The sequence below is a fragment of the Coregonus clupeaformis genome, chromosome 1 (assembly GCF_020615455.1).
Source record: "Coregonus clupeaformis isolate EN_2021a chromosome 1, ASM2061545v1, whole genome shotgun sequence".
NCBI lineage: Eukaryota > Metazoa > Chordata > Actinopteri > Salmoniformes > Salmonidae > Coregonus > Coregonus clupeaformis.
In genome coordinates this window covers 84,320,081-84,344,522 of record NC_059192.1, presented here as the reverse complement: position 1 = coordinate 84,344,522, position 24,442 = coordinate 84,320,081, and the positions used below count along the sequence as shown (strand labels likewise).

Genomic DNA, 24,442 nt, shown 5'->3' with positions numbered 1-24,442 from the left:
ATAGAAGAAGAAGAATAAGGAAGTAGCTATTTTTTTCAGCGGTAAGTAGCCAGCCAGTTAGTTAGTTAGCTAGCTAGCTAGAGAAACTGACAACTGTAACGTTAGGTACTAAAACATAACAACATGGCACAGGTTTCGTTATGGAAAGTCTCTCATAAAAGATCTCATCACCTGCATGTCTAACAAATGCCAATGAGATTACGTTTAGTTAGCTAAATAGCTAGCTGCCTAGTTTTGCTGACATGAATGAATAGCTAGCTTGTGAAGTTGTCTCTAGCTGTTCCAACGACAGAAAATCCAAATAAATGCTTTGTCAGCAAATAACATACATAATTATCCGTAGCTAGCAGACAAACATCTGGATGGCTAGCTAGATAACTAACGTTAGCTAATGTTTGTGTCGCCTGTCGTGTCAGTCAGGTAACACTCATCATGAGAATAAACGAAGATACCTTACTGGAGGGGAAACACGTCGTACTGGTGCCTTACAACGCAGATCATGTACCCAGGTAGGAAATAAATAGGAATTATATCAATTCACTGTCATTGATTGTCCCGCTGTAATTGCTTATTCTTATCGTGAAATCACGTATTCATTGTGTGTTTGTTTTGTTGCAGCCTATAAAAAGATTACGTTCTGTTGTTGCAGACTGTAGTAATTAGCAGTAGTTTATTGTATAGGCTTGCACTTATACAGTATTTACCTGCGTCTGTTTTTCACCATTTACCTTTTATCTACCGGTTCTCACCTGTCCCCTGTCTGTGTGGTTGCAGGTACTACCCGTGGATCAGCTCTCCTGAGCTGACCACATCTGTACCTGTCTGTATCTACCTGTCCCTTTCTCCACCCGTGACCTGTGCATGTATCTATCTACCTCTCCATGACAGGTACCACCAGTGGATGGGCTGTCCTGAGCTGCAGCAGCTGACTGCATCTGAGCCGCTGACTCTGGAGCAGGAGTATGACATGCAGAGGAGCTGGAGGGAGGATGATGACAGTGAGCCTTCGTCATACACATACACACACACACACACACACACACGGTGGTGTTTCAAGGGGCTCTTTAGGATGGTCTCTACACTTTAACACCTTCATTGTGGTCTCGCTCGCTCGCTCTCTCTCATGAATGTTTCATGTCATGTAGGGTCTTGACCCAATAAAGGGGATTTTAAAATACAATTCTTTAGTTTCTTGTCTTTCTGTTTTGATTCCCAAACTCTGTTTTTCAGAGTGCACCTTCATCATCCTGGATAAACAACGGTGGGCGGACCCTGCTGTACAGGAAGAGCAGTGCATGGTGGGAGATGTCAACATCTTCCTGACGGACCCCAGTGACTCCTCCCTCGCCGAGCTGGAGATCATGATTGCAGGTCACACACACCTAAAACACCTAGAATAAATGTGTAATAAACATGCTACACAATTCCACTCATTCCTTGTTGGTACTCAGTTGGTCAATTAATGTCATTGGTCAGACACTCCTGGTTTTCTATCAGTCACACAGCTTTTGCATGTCCTCTGTAGAGCCCAGTTACAGAGGCAAAGGCCTGGGAAAAGAGGTCACACGGATGATGATCTGCTACGGTACGTACAGAGATATTTCACTATGACAGAAATTTAGATTAATATTGAGATTTTAAAACGTTGGGAATTTAGAATCAGGGTTTTAGAACACTGTGATCGTGCTGCCATAGTAACAGCTGTGCTGTGTTTCATTGTCAGGGGTGACCAAACTGGGGATCCGGAAGTTTGAGGCGAAGATCGGTCTGGACAACAAAGTCAGCATCGCCATGTTCAAAAGGTTCCACTTCCACGAGGTAAGCAGGGTTTTATATGTGGTGTTAATCACATCCCTTACTAGGGGAAACCTTTATAAACGACTGCAATATGTTGGTCATCCTTACTTTAGTTATTTAAAGAGGGATTATTATTGCTCTGTATTTCAGTTCAGTTTCCCCAACTCAAAGGCTACGTTGAACACTGAAATTGTTCGTGTATTTATTGTATATGCAGTCAGAATACCTAATTTCACTAGGTCTTTTCCAAAGTATGATACTCTTGTAGTTGTATATTCACCCTAACCCCTAGCCCTTGACTCCTGCAGCTGTCAGTGAGCGAGGTGTTCAGGGAGGTGACCCTGGGCATGACGGTGGACCAGGCGGTGCGGACCCGGCTGCTGGGGGACATGGCCTTCATGCAGGAGAGAGAGTACAGGAAGGACCGGGACAGCCGGCAGGAAGTGACATCGTCACACGCCGCCCTGTGAAACACTGCTGCTACCGATTCGCTACCCTCCTCCTTCCCGAAGTGTGCGTTCATTCACTCCCCCCTCATGCATTTAGAAAGCATTGGATGGGTGTAATCATGGGCTAGACTAGAGGGACTTTAACACATTTCTTACGTCTGTCCATTCCTTTTAAATCCATAGGGGGTAGGGGCAGTGTATGGGTGCACACTTCGAGGAGAAGGGGGAGATACAGAATTGGGCTTTGGTAGAAGTTGCATTTAGGCACAGATCTAGGATCAGCACCCCCTCCCCCAATCTTAACCCTAACCATTAGGGAGGGAATGTAAGACTGACCCTAGATCAGCGTTTAGGGGCAACTTCCTCCTGTCAGAGCAAGGCATTCTGGGTACAGTCGAATACCTGGAACGGAGAGTTTAATTGGGCGAAGGACCCCATGGCCTGTGGCTGCTATAGGCTACCGTTGAACGGAACTCTACTGTGTTGTTTATACATGGCTGGGGAAAACTCCAGGCCTCAAATTTATTAACCCTAATAATAGTTCATGGCTACTCAGTGTGTCTACAAAGGATTCCCTGAACTCTATTGACGCTTGCTATCTAGACTCCACACAGCACAGTCGATTTTCGGATGGTGATACGCCCTGTCAGAAACATGGACTGTTCATAGAAGTACAGTTTTCACCCATATAATGGGACAAAGTTATTTGTATTTTGCTTGGATGATCTGTATTGTAGAGCTTATGTAGTCAGTCATCTACCTATTCCAATCATGTGTCAAGTGTCTTACGTCTTTTTTTTTTTTACAGAAACAGAAATGTATATTTGCCGTCAAGGTTGTTTGTCAGTGTTTTGTAACTCTACAAATGTACTATGTAGATATTAAAATTGCCAAAGTGGTAAGGTTTTTTCCCCAATTATATTTATGGGTTTTCCATTGATTCAATCAACTGAGGCATGCCATGATGCTCCATTCTCATGTACACGTCTCTATGCAAAAACTTTACAAAGACAATTCTCAAGCTTATAGCCATTTATTGTTGACAGTCCATGAGCAGAGATTACGCATTACAAAAACAAGTGTAGCCAATTTACCCCAGATGTAAAATGCACAGGATTACTCCATATTCACAGCCCCAACCAAACACAGATACATACTGTTTATAACATGATCTGATTGGCTCAAATGCTGGCCTATACCTGGCTCTGATTTGCAGTTGGACTCAAGATTTCAATGCAGCACAGACGGGGCCAGTCACTATTGCCCAATTCCAAATCAACCCCTACCTTTTACGCCCTGTGCACCTGCGTAGTTCTGAAAGGAATAGGACAGGTATAAGCCGTATATAGTAGCTTCATCTTGCCCTCTATTAGGCAAGTGAATTTCCATAATATTGAATGCCGGTACACCTATCCAGACCTTTCAGATCTACAGTGGCTGGGGGTTGACTTGGGAGTGTGCATGTGTCACAGGGCAAGTCTCCGATCACACCCTATTCCCTTTTTAATAGTGCTTTGGACTAGAGTCACATACTGTAGGGAACCAGGATGTTAGTGAATTTTGACGCAGACAGCCACTGGTTAAAAACAGAGCGCATACAAAGAGGGGAAACCAGGAGCGACGACAGGACAATTCCATAGGAATTTAAGCTGATCGTCCATCTTTCTTTCTCGTCAGTCCATCCTTCAGTTTTCTACCGTTTCCACGGGTTCCGTTGCCATAGGTACGACTCCGAGCGGCTCCAGGAGTTTCTGCAGCAGCTCTCTGGCTCTGATATCCACTTCCTGTACCAGGTCGCGGACCCTCACATCTACTTCCTGTTCCCGGACCCAGGATAGGCCGTCATCCACGGCAACGTTGATTGGCGCGCAGACTGCCTCCTCCTTTAGCCCGGTCAGTTGACACACCCCCACGACGCCAGCCAATCCCAGCAGCAGCAGCAGGAGGAGCTTGAACAGCAGGCCAATAAGAGAGCGTCTTCGGGCTTTGGGGGTGGATTCAGCTGCTGCTTTCTTATCTGGAGAGAGAAAGAGATGTGAGTCAGTGACGTGCGCTGCACGACTACATTAAAGACAACCTGGAATGCGCCCATTGCATACCTGCTGCTATCTGTCCATTCCGCTTTTTCTTCTCCTCTTTTCTCTTATTCTTCTGTTCCTGGACGGCCAAGGCAGCCATATGAGCGTTGTACTCCTTCCTCTTCCTCTCCTTCTCCTCTGCCTTGTCTCGTTTACGAGCCTCCCTCTCTTTCGCCTCCCTCTCCCTCTGCTTCGTCTCTTTCTTCTTCTCCAGTTCTAATGCGATGGAGGGACGGACGAAAGAAAACAGATTAACAGTTACAAATGTGTCATAATCAGTTTATATCCCCAACCCAAACTAATGAATTTAAAACCTCATAAGCTTTGATGTTCACTTTCTATCACGTTCGATGTACTCTGAGTGTACAAAACATTAAGAACACTTTCCTAATATTGAGTTGCACCCCTTTTTGCCCGCAGAACAGCCTCAGTTCATCGGGGCATGGACTCTACAAGGTGTCGAAAGCGTTCCACAGGGAAGCTGGCCCATGTTGACTCCAATGCTTGTGTCAAGTTGACTGGATGTCCTTTGGGTGGTGGACCATTCTTGATACACACGGGAAACTATTGAGCATGAAAAACCCAACAGCGTTGCAGTTCTTGACACACTCAAACTGGTGCGCCTGGTACCTACTACCATACCCTGGAAATGGCAGCCTATTCCCTACATAGTGCACTACTTTTGACCAGAGCCCTATGCTTTGGTCAAAAGTACTGCACTACATAAGGAATTGGGTGCCATTTTGGACGCAGAACTAGGTTGACGGGTGGAGCCCGTTGACTGACCACTGGCACCTGCATTGTAGTACCCACCTTTGTCCTTTAGGAAGCGCCGCTCCCTCTCTTTGTCCACCTCGTCCTGAAGGATCCTCATGTGCTGGAGAACCTACAATCATATTGTAATCGAAATGATATTGCACCATGCTGGAACCAAACAACCCTCTAGTCTATACCAACATTTCCTTCCTCCCCCATTCTCCCTTCATTTCTCCATCCCTACCTACCTCTTTTATTCACTCCCTCAGTCCATCTTTTCTTCCCTACCTCCCTCTGCTTCTTTTAACAATGAATAAGCTTTATTATCAACTTCCATTGTCCTCCAAGAGTTGCGGAATCTCCTCTACTTCCCTCTGCCTACCTTCCCACCCCCCCTCCCCTCCCTCCCTCCCAGTCTTACCCTGGCAGCACATTGTTTACACTGTTTCTCATCCAGACAGTCTCCTGCAGCCTTCGCCAGGTTGATTTCCAGAGGGTTGTCCTTTAGATCCAGCCACTTCAGGTTCTACACACACACACACACACACACACACACACACACAAATAAGCCTGTTGAGACTGTGTGAATTGTTTTCTGTCTTCAACCTTCGTCCATATGCCACTGTGGTCATGTTGGAGTTCACTAAGTTTACCCAGCTCAAAGATAGCTGGCTTATTCTTATTGTAGAGTTTACTGTATAGTCTTGGATATGAAAGGGATGTATGACTCACTGTTTTAAACCTGTTAGTAACGAACTAACAATATCATTTTCTGATTATTGTAAAATGTTATGGATAGGTTGATTACAGTTAGCCTTTCCTACTGTTGATGGTCAGATTCAAAGTTTATTCCCAGCTAATTCACAGGGCTTTACACATTTTTCTGATGAATATCTGTGTCTGCCAAAAAGTAATTAAGTACCTGTAAATATGACTATATATTATAGAATTAAGCATAGATTACCATACTAATGATGATGTTAATGAATAATAGTGGTGAAAATGCCAGGAGAATAATGGGACTTTAGGGACGCGGGGTGAATACGGTTTTCATACCAGCGCACCACTTGAAGCTTGTATTGCTTCTCGGAACATAGGAACACTATGCCCCTCTTGCTCGAGACATTACCACAATCAAATGGTTGCATAAGCAGGTTCTCTGGGCTGTCTGTACACTGATGTTTGGGTCTATTTTTCCTCTATTATATACATGAGAAATGTGAGTCATCACCAACTCATTTTGCCAAGTCAGCAGCATTTACACATACACAAATTATGCCCACTTAGTTGGGACTGGTAATTGCTTTGAATAAATTCTCTCTAGTTCTTAGTCCAACTTATTTCCAGCAGAATGGCATCAATGAACATGGGCCTTGTATTGTGCTGCAGTTTGCCTGCTATAATTATTGCTCTAGAAGAGCTTGGTGATGATGGGAACTAGCTACTACACCCGGGCAGATATATACACTACCGGTCAAAAGTTTTAGAACACCTACTCATTCAAGGGTTTTTCTTAATTTTTACTATTTTCTACATTGTAGAATAACTATGGAATAACACATATGGAATCATGTAGTAACCAAAAAAGTGTTAAACAAATCAATTCTTCAAATAGCCACCCTTTGCCTTGATGACAGCTTTGCACACTCTTTGCATTCTCTCAACCAGCTTCATGAGGTAGTCACCTGGAATGCATTTCAATTAACAGGTGTGCCTTCTTAAAAGTTAATTGTGGAATTTCTTTCCTTCTTAATGCATTTGAGCCAAACAGTTGTGTTGTGACAAGGTATACAGAAGATAGCCCTATTTGGTAAAAGACCAAGTCCATATTATGGCAAGAACAGCTCAAATAAGCAAAGAGAAACGACAGTCCATCATTACTTTAAGACATGAAGGTCAGTCAATACGGAAGACTTCAAGAACTTTGAAAGTTTCTTCAAGTGCAGTCGCAAAAACCATCAAGCACTATGATGAAACTGGCTCTCATGAGGACCGCCACAGGAATGGAAGACCCAGAGTTACCTCTGCTGCAGAGGAAAAGTTCATTAGAGTTACCAGCCTCAGAAATTGCAGCCCAAATAAATGCTTCACAGAGTTCAAGTAACAGACACATCTCAACATCAACTGTTCAGAGGAGACTGAGTGAATCAGGCCTTCATGGTCGAATTGCTGCAAAAGAAACCACTACTAAAAATATAAATAAAATGTATGCACTAACTGTAAGTCGCTCTGGATAAGAGCGTCTGCTAAATGACTAAAATGTAAAAAATTTAAATGTAAAGGACACCAATAACTAGAAGAGACTTGCTTGGGCCAAGAAACACAAGCAATGGACATTAGACCGGTGGAAATGTGTACTTTGGTCTGGAGTCCAAATTGGAAATGTTTGGTTCCAACAGCCGTGTCTTTGTGAGACGCGGTGTGGGTGAATGGATGATGTCCGCATGTGTAGTTCCCACCGTAAAGCATGGAGGAGGTGGTGTTATGGTGCTTTGATGGTGACACTGTCTGTGATTTATTTAGAATTCAAGGCACACTTAACCAGCATGGCTACCACAGCATTCTGCAGCGATACGCCATCCCATCTGGTTTGGGCTTGGTGGGACTACCATTTGTTTTTAAACAGGACAATGACCCAACACACCTCCAGGCTGTGTAAGGGCTATTTTACCAAGAAGGAGAGGGATGGAGTGCTGCATCAGATGACCTGACCTCCACAATCCCCCGACCTCAACCCAATTGAGATGGTTTGGGATGAGTTGGACGGCAGAGTGAAGGAAAAGCAGTCAACAAGTGCTAAGCATTTGTGGGAACTCCTTCAAGACTTTTGGAAAAGCATTCCAGGTGAAGTTGGTTGAGAGAATGCCAAGAGTGTGCAAAGCTGTCATCAAGGCAAAGGGTGGCTATTTGAAGTGTTTAAAACTTTCTTGGATACTACATGATTCCATATGTGTTCTTTCATTGTTTTAATGTCTTCACTATTATTCTACAATGTAGAAAATAGTAAAAATAAAGAAAAACCCTTGAATGAGTAGGTGTTCTAAAACTTTTCACCGGTAGTGTATGTTTCATTATCTGTGTCTTTCTGTAACATGGGTACCAATGGGGAAACATGCTTCCCCTTTTAAAACATGCTAACTTCAGCGATTAGATACGGATAAGTATCGTGAGGTCCCTGGCAATTCCCAGTCCTAATGTGTGTGTGTGTGTGTTTGTTACCCACCTTGAGCTGTGAGAAGCTGACAGGCAGAATGGTCAGCTTGTTGTTGTACAGGTCCAGGTGTTGCAGGTTGCCAAGGCGACCCAGATCGTCAGGTAGAACAGTCATCTGGTTCTTACTAAGGTCCACCTTGACCAAGTGACTCAGGCTGCAGAACTCCAGCTGGACACACACACACTGTTATGTACAGTCTGTAATAATAATCTCTCTCCACTCCTATTGCAACGTTCCACCATGGCGCCTATGATCCACAGACAGGAGACAGTGGAATGTCTGCACAAGTTCAACACTCAGAGGAAACTCAAGGTACACTACTTCTGCTAACCCCTACGCCTCTCCTGCTCTACCCATACACCTCTCCTCCTCCACTTCCTTATAGTACAACTCCTTGACAATCCGGCTGGGTAGGCTACCATACATTAGTCAGTGACATTAGCCAGTTGTCTTCAGCGGAGAGTAACAGGGTGAGCAGGCTTCAGTTCCAGCCCAGCACTAACACAACTGACTGAAGGAAGGCACAAAAAATGGTCAAAGACTCCAGTCACCCAAGTCATAGACTGTTCTCTCTGCTACCGCACAGCAAGCAGACTATTTACATTGACCCCCCCCTTTGATTTTACACTGCTGCTACTCGTTGTTTATTATCTATGCATAGTCACTTTACCCCTACCTACATGTCCAAATTACCTCCACTAACCTGTACCCCCACACATTGACTCAGTACCGGTACCCCCTGTATATAGCCTCGGTATTGTTATTTTATTTGTGTTACTTTTTATTTATTTTTTTACTTTGGTTTATTTAGCAAATATTCTCTTAACTCTATTTCTTGAACTGCATTGTTGGTTAAGGGCTTGTAAGTAAGTATTGCACGGTAAGGTCTACACCTGTTGTATTCGGCGCATGTGACAAATAAAATTAGAATTTGGAATTTGAACTGAAGGTTGTGGTGACAAGTGTTTGGCTTTGGGGCTGGGTTCATTCTTCTCTAATAAATAAGACTATCGTTTCCATCCAATTGGCGACAGATTTTCATGCAAATATTCTAAACTCTGAATAAAGAAAATATGCGAATTTTCCCAACAATGGTGTGTTTCCACCAAACTGACTTGTTGTGGATAAAAATCAGTGCGTGATGACGTAGTGCACAAAATGTACTTTTTCACTTAAGTTTTCATGTACCGAATAAAAATACAAAGTTCAATATGTTTCCATCGCATTTTCAACTCTACCGATAGTTGTCACAAAAACTGTTGCGTTAAATAGCAAATGTGCCCATTCTGTTGTTGGCTGTGCCCATAGCCAACAGCTCGCAGATACAGTACTGGTAGGCTAGCCTACATGATGAGATTATAATGGATGAGAGAGATCATTTTTTATTTGTCAAACGGCTGCCAAGGATCGATCATCGTGTCACCAGAATAAGACCCTCGATATTTATTGGAAAGGAGCAGCCTTCCAGGTCTCCTAATTGGTCATTTTGTAAATATATATTATTCTCTGAAACTACTACATGTGCCCATCTCATTGATATCAAATGATTAGAGATGCACAAACTGCTTTTGCACCCACCATGTGTCATGCGAGTACTCAGTTTGTTTGACCTGACGAAGATCTGTTTCGGATGGAAACGTTGTCAATAAGGCAGTGAATTGGAAACTTTAACAGTGTGCGGGCCTTCTTGTTCTTTACTAGTATTCTTTATTAGCCCAGCACCTATGTTTTTAAGGATTTGCATCTGACCACAAACTTTTCTAAAGGAACAACAAACTCATCAACGTGCACTTTCACCACCCTGTGAAGTTCATCATTACATATTTAATCTGTAGCCTAATAAACTGCATGCTTTCCCAAGTCGTAGTGGTAGGACCACACAAATATCTTAGAATGACTCCAAGTTTATTTCTATATGATGGTTATTATATCAATATTTGCACATTAAGGCGTTTCCACCGCCATTTCTTACATAATAAATTTTACAGACAAAAAGATCACACCTCGTCTAGCGTATTTTGTTTGGTTGACATTTGGAAAGTTTACCGACAAATTAGCTGTTTTCATCAGGCCTGTCATGACATTCTTTATCCGACATGTCCTTTACATGGATAAAAAGGTTGGATGGAAACTTGGTTGGTGATACCAATTATTGGTATACAGTCAAACAAAGCACTGCAAAAACGTAAAGTTTTCTTACAAGCCAGAATGTTGAATAAAATTACATTTGAATTTACTCTACCGGTTGTCTGTGCAGTTGGTCCTAAACTGGTCTAAATTTTTGACAAAATATCCACAGGAAAGTATTATTTACCTGACTTTGTAGAGCGCCGGTACTGCCGTTGAAATTTCTATCACCTGGCACATGTGCAAAACCATGTAAACACCTGCAAGACTTCAGTTAGTATGCATGCATCGTGTGCATGTACTTCCGTCTTGTGCATGTGCCTTGGTCATGATCAAACATATTGATTGCCACACACACAGACCAGCATTTTGAAATGGGTTTAATAATACTTTCCTGTGGATATTTTGTCTCAAATTTCAACCCGCTGAAAGACCAACCCGACGGACAATCGACACAGTAAGTTCAAATATAATTGTATTCAACATTTGTGACAGACAAGGGACGTTTACTTTTTTCTTCTATGTAAATGTGTGTGGCTATGCTATACACAACGGAATGCATCACCACATTTGGGACTAGGTTCATTCAAGGTTACTCACAGGCAGGGAGGTGATATTGTTGCAGGACATGTCCAGGACTGTGACTTTAGGGAAGGCAGCCTGAAAACACACACATAAGGGTATGACAACATGACTATTGCCTACCAGTGGCAGCTGGTGGGAGCAGCTATAGGAGGACGGGCTCATTGTAATGGCTGGAACGGAATTTATGGAACGGTCTCAAACAAATCAAACATATGGAAACCACATGTTTGACTCCGTTCCATTTATTCTATTCCAGCCATTATATAATGTGCCTGTCCTCCTATAGCTCCTCCCACCAGCCTCCACTGTTGCCTACAATACATGGCTTTATAAAGGTGATGTGTGTGTGTCGTTGTGGGCCTACCAGTTCTTTAACAGGAACTTCAGTGAGGTTACAGAGACTCAGATCCATCTCGTTGCCATCGATTTTGTCCTTCAGATTCAACACCTTGTTTTTACTCATCCTGAGTTTTGGGTGGGGAGCTGGGGGAGAATACAAGTTATTTTGAAAACAGAAACGTTCAAACATAACTAATAGAATAGCTAACTGACATGTTGACTATGGTTTGCTAGCTGCTGTAGCTTATCTAGCCAACAAGCTAGTTAACGTAAGCTACGTTGTTGCAATGTTATTATTTTACTGTCGTTGCAATCACTTCTTAGCTAAGCTGACTAGTTAGCTACAAAGTTACACTTTCTTTTCTTGCTCGCTACAGTGTCATTGACAGCGCAGCAAAGTAACCTTTTCCTGGTAACGTTAATCAAAGGACTCACCTGTTTCACTGAGAAATCACAACCGTTTTCAAGCGTCTCAGATCTTCTATTCCTACTAATAAATACTACAACAATCTCTACTTTAAAGACAGTTGGCAAAATATTCGTACAGTGCAAGTAAATCGCTGACAAATATAATTTGTGTGTGGCTTTAGCCAGGCTGCAGTTAGTTGTGACAATGAAAATCCACGTCATTGATTGAATTCGCAGTCCAGTTGGCGGTGGGGCAATTACGCGACATTTCAGAGCATTATCGCCACCTACAGCTTGGAGGAGCAACTGGCAAGTCTCTCTCTCTCTCACACACACACAGGAAGGTTATTTATTTATTGTTGTTCAGCATAGTCTACAATACAATTATTTAGTTGAAAAATGACATGAAAAGCACACAGTTTATTATAACCAGGAACAAAGTTGGGTAACATAAGTACTCTTTCTATAGTGTTTGAATATGCTAACCTCTGCACACACATTGATATTTTATTCATTTGTATTTATTTAGCCAGGATAGTCCACTCAGTAACAATTGCCACTGTTTTCCAGGAAGTCCTGGGTTCCATAGAATCAATGAAAACACACCATACACAGAAGCATATACAGCACAGAAGGTTGGTGGCACCTTCATTGGGGAGTTTCTTCAAGTGCAGTCGCAAAAACCATCAAGTGCTATGATGAAACTGGCTCTCATGAGGACCGCCACAGGAAGACCCAGAGTTATCAGCCTCCACTGATCTAGATACAGTGAGGGAACAAAGTATATGATCCCCTGATGATTTTGTACATTTGCCCACTGACAAAGACATGATCAGTCTATAATTTTAATGGTAGGTTTATTTGAACAGTGAGAGACAGAATAACAACAACAAAAATCCAGAAAAACGCATGTCAAAAGTTATAAATTGATTTGCATTTTAATGAGGGAAATAAGTATTTGACCCCTCTGCAAAACATTACTTAGTACTTGGTGGCAAAACCCTTGTTGGCAATCACAGAGGTCAGACGTTTCTTGTAGTTGGCCACAAGGTTTGCACACATCTCAGGAGGGATTTTGTTCCACTCCTCTTTGCAGATCTTCTCCAAGTCATTAAGGTTTCGAGGCTGACGTTTGGCAACTCGAACCTTCAGCTCCCTCCACAGATTTTCTATGGGATTAAGGTCTGGAGACTGGCTAGGCCACTCCAGGACCTTAATGTGCTTCTTCTTGAGCCACTCCTTTGTTGCCTTGGCCGTGTGTTTTGGGTCATTGTCATGCTAGAATACCCATCCACGACCCATTTTCGATGCCCTGGCTGAGGGAAGGAGGTTCTCAGCCAAGATTTGACGGTACATGGCCCCGTCCATCGTCCCTTTGATGTGGTGAAGTTGTCCTGTCCCCTTAGCAGAAAAACACCCCCAAAGCATAATGTTTCCACCTCCATGTTTGACGGTGGAGATGGTGTTCTTGGGGTCATAGGCAGCATTCCTCCTCCTCCAAACACGGCGAGTTGAGTTGATGCCAAAGAGCTCGATTTTGGTCTCATCTGACCACAACACTTTCACCCAGTTCTCCTCTGAATCATTCAGATGTTCATTGGCAAATTTCAGACGGGCCTGTATATGTGCTTTCTTGAGCAGGGGGACCTTGCGGGCGCTGCAGGATTTCAGTCCTTCACGGCGTAGTGTGTTACCAATTGTTTTCTTGGTGACTATGGTCCCAGCTGCCTTGAGATCATTGACAAGATCCTCCCGTGTAGTTCTGGGCTGATTCCTCACCGTTCTCATGATCATTGCATTGAGATCTTGCATGGAGCCCCAGGCCGAGGGAGATTGACAGGTCTTTTGTGTTTCTTCCATTTGCGAATAATCGCACCAACTGTTGTCACCTTCTCACCAAGCTGCTTGGCAATGGTCTTGTAGCCCATTCCAGCCTTGTGTAGGTTTACAATCTTGTCCCTGACATCCTTGGAGAGCTCTTTGGTCTTGGCCATGGTGGAGAGTTTGGAATCTGATTGATTGATTGCTTCTGTGGACAGGTGTCTTTTATACAGGTAACAAACTGAGATTAGGAGCACTCCCTTTAAGAGTGTGCTCCTAATCTCAGCTCGTTACCTGTATAAAAGACACAGAGCCAGAAATCTCTCTGATTGAGAGGGGGTCAAATACTTATTTCCCTCATTAAAATGCAAATAAATGTATAACATTTTTTACATGCTTTTTTCTGGATTATTTTGTTGTTATTCTGTCTCTCACTGCTCAAATAAACCTACCATTAAAATGATAGACTGATCATTTCTTTGTCAGTGGGCAAACGTACAAAATCAGCAGGGGATCAAATACTTTTTTCCCTCACTGTATGTGTACAGCTCTTTTGAAGGTGGACATGCTGGCTAGCTGTCATGTGGATAAGTACAGCTTGTTCCAGCGCAATGTTTCAAAGAACTGCAGGCTGCCTTGGAAGGTCATGTTTTTCGCTGATGGTTGTGTCAGTAGGTGTCGGTCCCACTGGTCAAAGGCTTTGGCTGCTGCTCATGTGTGCCCCACGGAGGATGGGTGGAGACTCCCACCTGAACAGATCTGATGTGAAGTTTTTGTGTGAATTTTTATTAGGATCCCCGTTAGCTAACGCCGTAACATTAGCTAATCTTCCTGGGGTCCAACACCAATTAATAAAACGTTACAAACAATTACAAAGTAAGACTTTACAAACATTTAACAAGTAGACAATACAGACAATTAAAATACCTGACAAGTAACACATGTAACATTCAGTTGATGCTTTCTATTTCCTGTACAGTCATATGGTCTATCGCATTAGATGTTCTTTTACTTTTTTTCTTGAAGGTGGATTTACTTTTTGCCTGAGAAATATGGATTGGTAAAGAGTTCCATTCAGCTATGGCTGTATATAAAACTGTAGATGTAAGGCGATTTGTCCTTGGCTTGGGTTGTCTGAGATGCCCTGAATTTACCTGTCTGGTTTGGTGGTTATACGTGTTGCTAGTATATACTAACTGGTCTGAAAAATACTGTGTTTAAAAAATATATATATAACATTCCTAAAGAAAATCAGAAGACTGGATAGTAATTTGTTTTCAACGTGAAGCCATGAGAGATTCTAATGCATTTGGATAATATTCATACAGATAGAGCAATGAAGAGCTAATCTGGCAGCCCTGTTTTGAGTGATTTTGAGCTTTTTTATATCTTTCTTTGCTGCAGATGACCATATAACTGGACAGTACTCTAGGTGTGATACGACCATGGATTGAATCACCTGATTCAGAGTGCTAGATCTTACATACTCTGAAAATGTTCTTGTAACAGCAAGCATATATCTTCAACCAAATACAATACATTTAGTTTTAGAAATGGTCAACACCAATTTGTTCATATCAACCCACTCAGACACCATTCTTAGTTCACTACATTCTGATGCTGCGCTTTACATTGTAGAGTCATCAGCATACATTACCACTCTTGCTTTGTTCATTACTGAAGGTAAATCATTAGTAAAGATAGAGTAGAGAAGTGGGCCTAGGCAGCTTCCTTGAGGAACACCACGGTGTTATATCTTTAGTGTTTGAAAAGCTACCTATTAAAGAACACTTTTATCAGACCATTACATAAGAAATAATCCTTGATTTGTACAGATATAATTTACTTAACACCGGCAGCAAGCTTATAGGATGACTATTAGGACTAGTGAATGCAGATTATTTTATCCTTAGGTAGCGGAATAACCTTTGACTCTTTCCAAACTTCTGGGCACACCCCTTACATCAAGCACGTATTAAAAATATGAGATTGGGGTAGATATTCAGGCAGTTTGTGCTGTGTGGCCTTGAAAACAGTCACTAGGGTGTTGTAATGGATCCTGTCCGTCAGTGGTTGGATTCCAGCTTTTTGCAGAAGAACCTCTGTTTATATGTGTTCCCTCCGTGAATGCCCGGTCTTGATACGAGCAGCCCTGTTGACGATACGCTGTAGCTGGTTAAGACCTGTCTTATTGCACTGATGTAGGGACACCATACTGTGGCACAGTCACAGGAGGTTGGTGGCACCTTAACTGTGGTGATCGGGCTCGTGGTAATGACTGGAGCGTAGTGGGCGGGATGGTTACAAATACATCAAACACATGGTTTCCAGATTTGGCCCTCGAGCCAAAATTATTTCCCACGCCTGTTCTATGTGGTGATGCAAATACCTAATGAAGGGCACTTACTAGTGAAGGGCACTTCAAGTATTTTCAGTTAGCCTTTTCATTCGTTCACCTAAAAGAGCCGGCTCCGAAAATCTCTTTGTTCAGTAGCCATGATTGTGTTAATTAGAATGGCCTCTGCCAAGGGCTTCCAAATCACTAAATCCGCCACTGCTTGTCCACTAGCGCATCATCAGGCAAATTATGTTTATGCCAAATTATACACTTAGTGGCCATCTTGTGCCGGGTTGGATCCCCCCTTTGCCTCTAGAACAGCCTGAATTCTTCAGGGCATGGAAACGTTGCTCAATTACATCACCACTACCAGCCTGTACCGTTGACACCGTCATGCTGCTTGTCCACTAGCGCATTATCAGGCAAATTATCTTTATGCCAAAATATACACTTAGTGGCCAGTTTATTAGGTACACATTTCATGGGATGTTGCAAGAACATTAATGTGTCTAGTTTTCTGAGGGTTAGGAGAATATTCCATCAACGTCACGCCAAACATACATGGAGCATGGTTGACATGTTCTCAGAATATAAGAATGTTCTAGACACATTTCATGGGAACGTTGCAAGAACATTTGTGCCCAGTGTTCTGAGAGTTAGGAGAATATTTCATCAACATCACACCAAACATACACACCCCTTGTTACTGTTGCTGAGCCCATCAAGACCCTGATTAGTGAACAACTGATCAATTCACAGCTCTTTGTCTGTTGGCAAGGTTAGGGACACCCACAAACAGTGCTTTTAACATAAAATATTTTCAATTTACATATTTGACAGACATGATTTCATTGTGTATGTTTATTTATACAGTAATTATTATTCAACATGTCTTCATCTGGGATTCAAACTCACCACCTCTTGGATCACAGCATAACAATCTTCCTGCTGTGCCACCATGTCTGTCAATTATCAGTTAATCTGACTATTCTCTCATCATTTATTTTATTTACTTATTTCAGCAATTTTAGGGTTTTCTGTATAGTTGTCTGATGTTGGTGGGGCATATTACTCCTTAATCACTATGATAAATAAAATAGTTTTCTTGAGTGTACTTATAACAGAGCTGAGATTTACTTCAAAGTGTAGCAATGCAGGTGAAATCATTCATTGACATAGACATGGTGGTGTAACAGGAAGATTGGAATGCTGTGAACCAAGAGGTTGTGAGTTCAAATCCCAGGTGAGTACATGTTGAATAATAATTACTGTATAAATGAACCAGCCCAATGTAATCATGTATGTCAAAGTGTGTCAAATAAGTTGAAAGCACTGTTTGTGGGTGTACCTAACTTTGACAACAGACAAAGGGCTGTGAATGGATCAATGGTTCACCAATCAGGACCTTGATGGGCTTGGCAACAGTAACAAAGGGTGATGTGTAATGAGAAGGGGGGCGTCTCTTGGGGACCATCACGGACAACTAACCCTAGCTCATTACCCTAACCCTTAACGTAATTCTAACCCTAACACGAATTCTAACCTTAACCCTAAACCCCCTAGAAATAGCATTTGACCTTGTGGGGACAAACAAAATGTCCACAGTTGGTAAAACATTTTTTGTTTACTATTCTTGTGGGGACTTCAGGTCCCCACAAGAATAGTTAAACACGTCCACATTAACGTAGTGTGGGAAGAAAGATGACATATATCATTAATTTGAAGTTGTACGTTTCCCATGAAACAGATAGCACCTCTGGTTCCACAAAAGAGAGTTTTGTGTGTGAAAAGAGTATTAGAACCATGAGGAGAAATGACCAGTCAACATTCTGTCGCCACCATATAAGTCTGCATTCCGGAATGTAAGCATGGCTTTTCTGTTCTGTTCTTGAACCCTGATCAAGCTCATTCACAATCTCAGTGCATGAGACATTGCTCCCTTCACAAATCAATCTCAGAGCACTATATAGGGAATAGGGTTACATTTTGGACGCATCCAACATTTTTTCTTAAGTCACAACCTCTTGCTGATCCTGTCAGACACTGACACGATGCAAGAAGTAATCTGATGTACACAAATGACACATTTACACATAGGTCAAATGTCCCAGCCTATAGCTGTGACCTCATGTCCTTATCTGCTTTTGTCTCAGTTTTCTCATTCACTGGATGTAAACAATACATGGTAAAGGACTTTGGTTTTTTTTAAACGATTGTTTTACAAAAGTGAACCATGGCCCAGTATACTGTAGGTGAGAGGGATACAGGTAGGGGTGTATGAGCTGACAGTGTGTGAACACCAGCTAACTGAGAGCTGTTGCCAGCCTGTAGTTGAGGATAAGGAAGAGGGCATCTATAGTGTGTCTTATTGACAATCTATGCATCTCAAATGGCACCATAATCCCCATATGGCTTACTACCTTTACTTAAAGGGGAATAGGGCTCTGGTCAAATGTAGTGCACTATATGGGGAATAGGGCTCTGGTCAAATGTAGTGCACTATATGGGGAATAGGGCTCTGGTCAAATGTAGTGCACAATATGGGGAATAGGGCTCTGGTCAAATGTAGTGCACAATATGGGGAATAGGGCTCTGGTCAAATGTAGTGCACTATATGGGGAATAGGGCTCTGGTCAAATGTAGTGCACTATATGGGGAATAGGGCTCTGGTCAAATGTAGTGCACTATATGGGGAATAGGGCTCTGGTCAAATGTAGTGCACTAAATGGGGAATAGGGCTCTGGTCAAATGTAGTGCACTATATGGGGGAATAGGGCTCTGGTCAAATGTAGTGCACTATATGGGGAATAGGGCTCTGGTCAAATGTAGTGCACTATATGGGGAATAGGGCTCTGGTCAAATGTAGTGCACTATATGGGGAATAGGGCTCTGGTCAAATGTAGTGCACTATATGGGGAATAGGGCTCTGGTCAAATGTAGTGCACAATATGGGGAATAGGGCTCTGGTCAAATGTAGTGCACAATATGGGGAATAGGGTGTCATTTGGAGACAACGGGAAGATCTCAATTGCATACTCCTCGCTTCCTCTCTCCTCGTTTCCTCCTCAAAACCCATTGGATGAGAAAGCCAGAGGTCCCTCCACTCTGACTTTCTCCTCCAAGAGGTTTTTGAGAAGGAGACAAGGCGAGAGGAGAGAGGACACAAGGAGTATGCAATTGAGATCGTCCCATAATGACAATACAGAAAGGTCAGAGGTGTGTACCACTGTGGGTACTCTACAGGGGTGTTGAGCCTGACCTAGACTTTCATGTTTTACTCTACAATCGCCTCATGCACCGCAAAGTGTGTTGCCTAGGTAACAGCTAGAAGTGCATTTAGTGTTGTGTCATCATCCCTTTTTTCTCAAAACCATTATTCATTTAATATATAATCATCCACATAATAAACAACACATTTTTGTTTAAACAAATAAAACACCAAACGTGACGAATTTACCAGGAGAGCTTTACACCAAAAACAATATCAATTAAACAAAATAAAGGTTTTCACTAAATGAGGAGAAGGTTCAGGTTTGTCTATCGAACAGCACATGTGTTTTTGTAGGGTGGTGTGTGTGTTGGGAAAGGTGTGCAAGGAGTACAGGGGGTAGTTCAAAGTTCAGAGGTCATTCTTCTATAGTTAATAACCCCAAAACAAATCATTACATTACATTCCCCTCTCAGAGTTACACATACTGCATCAGCATCGTACATTCTCCCCTCTGTCTCCTTTACAGTTCAGTATCTACCACCATTTTGGAGCAAATCAAGTCCTCCATTTTGGGGGCAAATCTGACATTTTGGATCAAATCCTCCATTCACCACCACATACAGCAAGTCCAGTTTCTTAGCTAACAAGGATAGTCCCATTCAGACAAGGTAGTTGTGAGAGGACAGACTGTTGAGTACAGTAGGGCTGATTGGAGACATCAGAGCGCTGCATGCAAAACCACGGCCAGAGATTACTGGTTCATGGAACGGAGTACACTGACCCCTGACTGGTTGGTTGTTAGAGGCAAGGGGAGGCATCCCAAAGGACAAATCAATGACACAAAACACAAGAAAGCCATTATGACACGTTGAGGGGGGGAGTGGTCTAACTCTAGAAGTCTCCTTCTGGACTGTGGATTGGTTAAATCCTCTTCTTCAAGACTTCCCTGTTAGATTTAGCAACTGCGATAAAAGCTCCTCCTCTTTAGTCCAGAGTGAAGAGAAGTGTAGGATGGTTGAGTGAGGACACTGCCTCAGGATGGATGAAGGACATGGGCGTTGGTTAATCAGGTGAGTAGATGCAGCAGGGAAGGTCTACTGCGTAATGATGAGGTTGTGTAAAATTGATAAAATATCAATATGTGCTGTTATAGCAATGAGGTTGAAATTTGACGTGCGTGTGTGTTGAAAAATGAGTGGTCAGCGGCGTGGTGTGCGAGGTGTGTGTTTGGGACGCTGGCTGTCCCTAGTCTCCGCCCCCTGCTTCTCCAGGTTGATATTACTGGTGGGGCAGGGGCTCCAACACTGGCCTATAGCCTCCCAGATACATCAGACCTGAGAGAGAGAGAGAGAGAGAGAGAGAGAGAGAGAGAGAGAGAGAGAGAGAGAGAAGAGAGAGAGGCAGGCAGGCAGGCAGGCAGGCAGGCAGGCAGGCAGACAGACAGGCAGACAGACAGACAGACAGACAGACAGACAGACAGACAGACAGACAGACAGACAGACAGACAGAGACACACACAGAGAGAGACAGAGAGAGAGAGACACACACACAGAGAGAGACAGAGAGAGAGACAGACACAGAGAGAGACAGAGAGAGACAGAGAGAGAGACAGAGACAGACACCGAGAGAGACACAGAGAGAGACACAGAGACAGAGAGAGAGACACAGAGAGAGACAGCGAGAGAGACAGCGAGAGAGAGACAGAGACAGACACAGAGAGAAAAATAGATATAGAGAGAGAAAAATAAAGGATGTAAGATAATAACAACATGCAAGACCCTTGTGTTGAGGACTGTGCTCGCTGGTCTATCTCCATCTAGTGGGTGATAATGGTAGTGTCTAAAGTCTGTGGCTGGCCAGTCTAACTGGTCATAGAGATGGGGGGTTAAAGTGAGGCCTGCTGGGCTGGATGCACATTCAATAAGGGACCGATCCCAACTTCAGAAACGTGCACAAAACACTTTTGCTAGACGTGTTTCTCAAGTTGGGATTCGTCCCTGAAAAACAGGAGAGCTACGGTAGCTACATGCAGGGTTTTGTACCAGCCCAACACTGACTGCACCTGATTGAACTAATCAAGGTCTTCTTGAGGATTAGTCAAAGATGGGTGATTGAGTGCTGGGCTGCAACTAATATAAACTCTGCACACCGTTTGGCTCTCCAGGACGAAGGTAATAGTTCACTGCTCTACATCATGCTATACTGCTACTAGTGGTTAATAACAGGTAGTGCAGTCTACAGAAAGTCAATAGCGTGAAGAATCTGTGGTTTTAGTTTAGAGAACAACCTCTAACCTACCAGTTAGCCACAGCTATAGCCATATCTATTCCTCAATGTGCACAAGGCACGAGTCCGCATCTGTCCATCCGAAAGAGAGAGAGAGAGAGAGAGAGAGAGAGAGAGAGAGAGAGAGAGAGAGAGAGAGTAACTCTGAAAACCGTCGACGGGCGAATGATACATTCGTAAATAGAAAGTCCTGCCCTTTGACATTAAGGGTTAAGACAGGCCAGAGGACACCTGATTAATGACAGAGATGGTGACGGAATCCAAACCTACATTGAATCTCGGCTGCAAGGATAAGGTCAGTAGTCTTTATTCATTAACTGGGGCAGTCTGGGATTGCTCAGGCTGGGTCCGTAACGATTCACGGTAATAGGCCATTACCAAAAGAAACTACCCTGCATTCAGAGAACCTGTAGTAGATTATAGAAACTGTTAGGCTTGGAAGAGTGCATGTGTGTGTGTGTGTGTGTACTGATGGTCAGGAGAGCAGTTTTAAAGTGGAAAACTACAGCCCGCCTATAGAGAGGAGGGATTTTTGTATGACGTGTGAGTATACATTTTTATTTTTTGGTCATTTAGCAGACGCTCTTATCCAGAGCGACTTACATGAGCAATTAGGGTTAAGTGCCTTGCTCAAGGGCACATCGACAGATTTTTCACCTAGTCGGCTCGGGGATTAGAACCAGCGACCTTTCGGTTACTGGCACAACGCTCTTAACCACTAAGCTACCTGCCGCCCTATAAAAGATGGACTCTGAAATTGTGATGGCCGAATTCTCAATGAATAAATCTCTGACTATGCAGACCGGGACTCTGTCCGTTTCTTAAATCCAAAAGACTTACAACCTTTTGGGAGACTCACAGAGACACTGAAATAGTTTGTTAAATAATTCACATAACAATGATGGATAAAGGAGAGAAACAGAGAGAGAGAATAGAACACATTTACATCACAGAGAATTCATCAGACGACAACCACAAAGAGTAGGGGAGGGGGAGGGGGGTACAAGGGGCCCGAGGGGGAGCGAGGTGAGGGGGGGGGGAGAGAGGTGAGGGGGGGGAGAGGGGGCAATATGTTGGGAGTTACAGGAATGGGAGTAGCTAAGGCTTTGTCAGCAATTATATATATATTTCTTTTTTTTACGCAGATTCCTTAAAGATTGACTTCCTTTAAGACACCTTTTTGAAAGTTAAAGACGTGGTACCTGATCTCTTCATTGATAGAACAGACATCCGTTAAAATAGGGACTGCTCTCAAGTAGCCAGACGTCTAAATCTCTGCGTTCGCTCTGCGGCCTGAGCTTTGTAATGAAAAGGCCGGAAAATAGGGACAAGTAGTTTGAGAGTTGGTGGCCGCAGAAACTACAGACTTAGAGAAACAAAGCTAAAGGCCCGTTTTTACACCTGTTTTTGGATACTAGTTGTTATTGCCAAAACCAGCACCTGGATCTTGACACACTGCTGTGCAATAGGTTTTCTCTTGCTCTTTTACATAGAGAAACAAAGCCTTTCACTCCCCTTCTCTCACTGTAACCTGCTTCAGCACAGCAGAGAGGGGATCTCTAGCCAGCGACTGAGAAGCAAAGGAGAGGGAGAGATGGAGGGAGGGAGGGATGGAGAGATGGAGGGAGGGAGGGAGGGAGGGAGGGAGGGATGAGTCGCGGACGATGATCAAAGCGGCTCGGAGCTGGCAGACACTGAACATGGAACTCTGGGATGGAGCGGCGAGAACAAACACACACATGGTCTCACACAGATACGCTCTCACACAGATACGCTCTCACACAGATACGCTCTCACACAGATACGCTCTCACACAGATACGCTCTCACACACACGCTCTCACACAGACACACTCTCACACAGATACGCTCTCACACAGATATGCTCTCACACAGATACGCTCTCTCACACAGATACGCTCTCACACAGATACGCTCTCACACAGATACGCTCTCACACACACGCTCTCACACAGATATGCTCTCACACAGATACGCTCTCACACACACTCTCACACACGCTCTCACACAGATACGCTCTCACACAGATACGCTCTCACACACACGCTCTCACACAGATACGCTCTCACACAGATACGCTCTCACACACACGCTCTCACACAGATACGCTCTCACACAGATACGCTCTCACACAGATACGCTCTCACACACACGCTCTCACACAGATACGCTCTCACACAGATGCTCTCACACAGATACGCTCACACAAACACGCTCTCAACAGATACGCTCTCACACAGCTACGCTCTCACACACAGATACGCTCTCACACACAGATACGCTCTCACACAGACACGCTCTCACACACAGATACGCTCTCACACACAGATACGCTCTCACACACAGATACGCTCTCACACACAGATACGCTCTCACACACAGATACGCTCTCACACACAGATACGCTCTCACACACAGATACGCTCTCACACACAGATACGCTCTCACACACAGATACGCTCTCACACACAGATACGCTCTCACACACAGATACGCTCTCACACAGATACGATGATCAAAGCGGCTCGGAGCTGGCAGACACTGAACATGGAACTCTGGGATGGAGCGGCGAGAACAAACACACACATGGTCTCACACAGATACGCTCTCACACAGATACGCTCTCACACAGATACGCTCTCACACAGATACGCTCTCACACAGATACGCTCTCACACAGATACGCTCTCACACACACGCTCTCACACAGACACACTCTCACACAGATACGCTCTCACACAGATATGCTCTCACACAGATACGCTCTCACACAGATACGCTCTCACACAGATACGCTCTCACACAGATACGCTCTCACACACACGCTCTCACACAGATATGCTCTCACACAGATACGCTCTCACACACACTCTCACACACGCTCTCACACAGATACGCTCTCACACAGATACGCTCTCACACACACGCTCTCACACAGATACGCTCTCACACAGATACGCTCTCACACACACGCTCTCACACAGATACGCTCTCACACAGATACGCTCTCACA

The 24,442-nt window shown here is 43.6% G+C and overlaps 3 protein-coding genes across 7 annotated transcripts in view; 1 reads left to right on the top strand and 2 right to left on the bottom strand.

Moving 5' to 3' along the window:
• On the top strand, positions 1-3,167 carry nat9 (N-acetyltransferase 9 (GCN5-related, putative)). 2 transcript variants are annotated; one of them, XM_041888755.2, is made up of 7 exons: positions 1-41; positions 417-509; positions 889-998; positions 1,231-1,371; positions 1,526-1,585; positions 1,724-1,818; positions 2,106-3,167. In XM_041888755.2, exons 2-7 carry the CDS (start codon positions 433-435, stop codon positions 2,265-2,267), a joined length of 645 nt encoding a protein of 214 aa, XP_041744689.1. In that variant the 5' UTR covers positions 1-41; positions 417-432; the 3' UTR covers positions 2,268-3,167. The 2 variants fall into 2 exon arrangements, with proteins under 2 accessions (XP_041744689.1, XP_041744699.1); XM_041888765.2 differs by having other exon boundaries at positions 23-41; positions 421-509.
• Positions 3,168-3,263: 96 nt separating this feature from the next.
• Positions 3,264-11,990, bottom strand: LOC121575559 (leucine-rich repeat-containing protein 59). The gene is made up of 8 exons (XM_041888736.1): positions 11,781-11,990; positions 11,371-11,489; positions 11,022-11,081; positions 8,304-8,462; positions 5,502-5,606; positions 5,138-5,210; positions 4,346-4,540; positions 3,264-4,263 (listed from the first exon to the last, which is right to left on the bottom strand). The coding sequence occupies exons 2-8, from the start codon at positions 11,467-11,469 to the stop codon at positions 3,932-3,934; spliced, it is 1,023 nt and encodes a 340-aa protein (XP_041744670.1). The 5' UTR covers positions 11,470-11,489; positions 11,781-11,990; the 3' UTR covers positions 3,264-3,931.
• Positions 11,991-19,000: 7,010 nt separating this feature from the next.
• The window catches only part of LOC121575530 (E3 ubiquitin ligase RNF157), a 63,612-nt gene continuing 58,170 nt past the window's right edge, over positions 19,001-24,442 (bottom strand). For 2 of the 4 annotated variants that reach the window (XM_041888701.1, XM_041888718.1), the window contains 2 exons: positions 21,422-21,481; positions 19,001-20,457 (listed from right to left, as the gene is read on the bottom strand). In XM_041888701.1, coding sequence (XP_041744635.1) covers positions 21,447-21,481 — 35 coding nt within the window. In that variant the 3' untranslated portion in view covers positions 19,001-20,457; positions 21,422-21,446. The remainder of the gene's footprint in view (positions 20,458-21,421; positions 21,482-24,442) is intronic. The other 2 variants (XM_041888694.1, XM_041888710.1) reach the window with 1 other exon arrangement.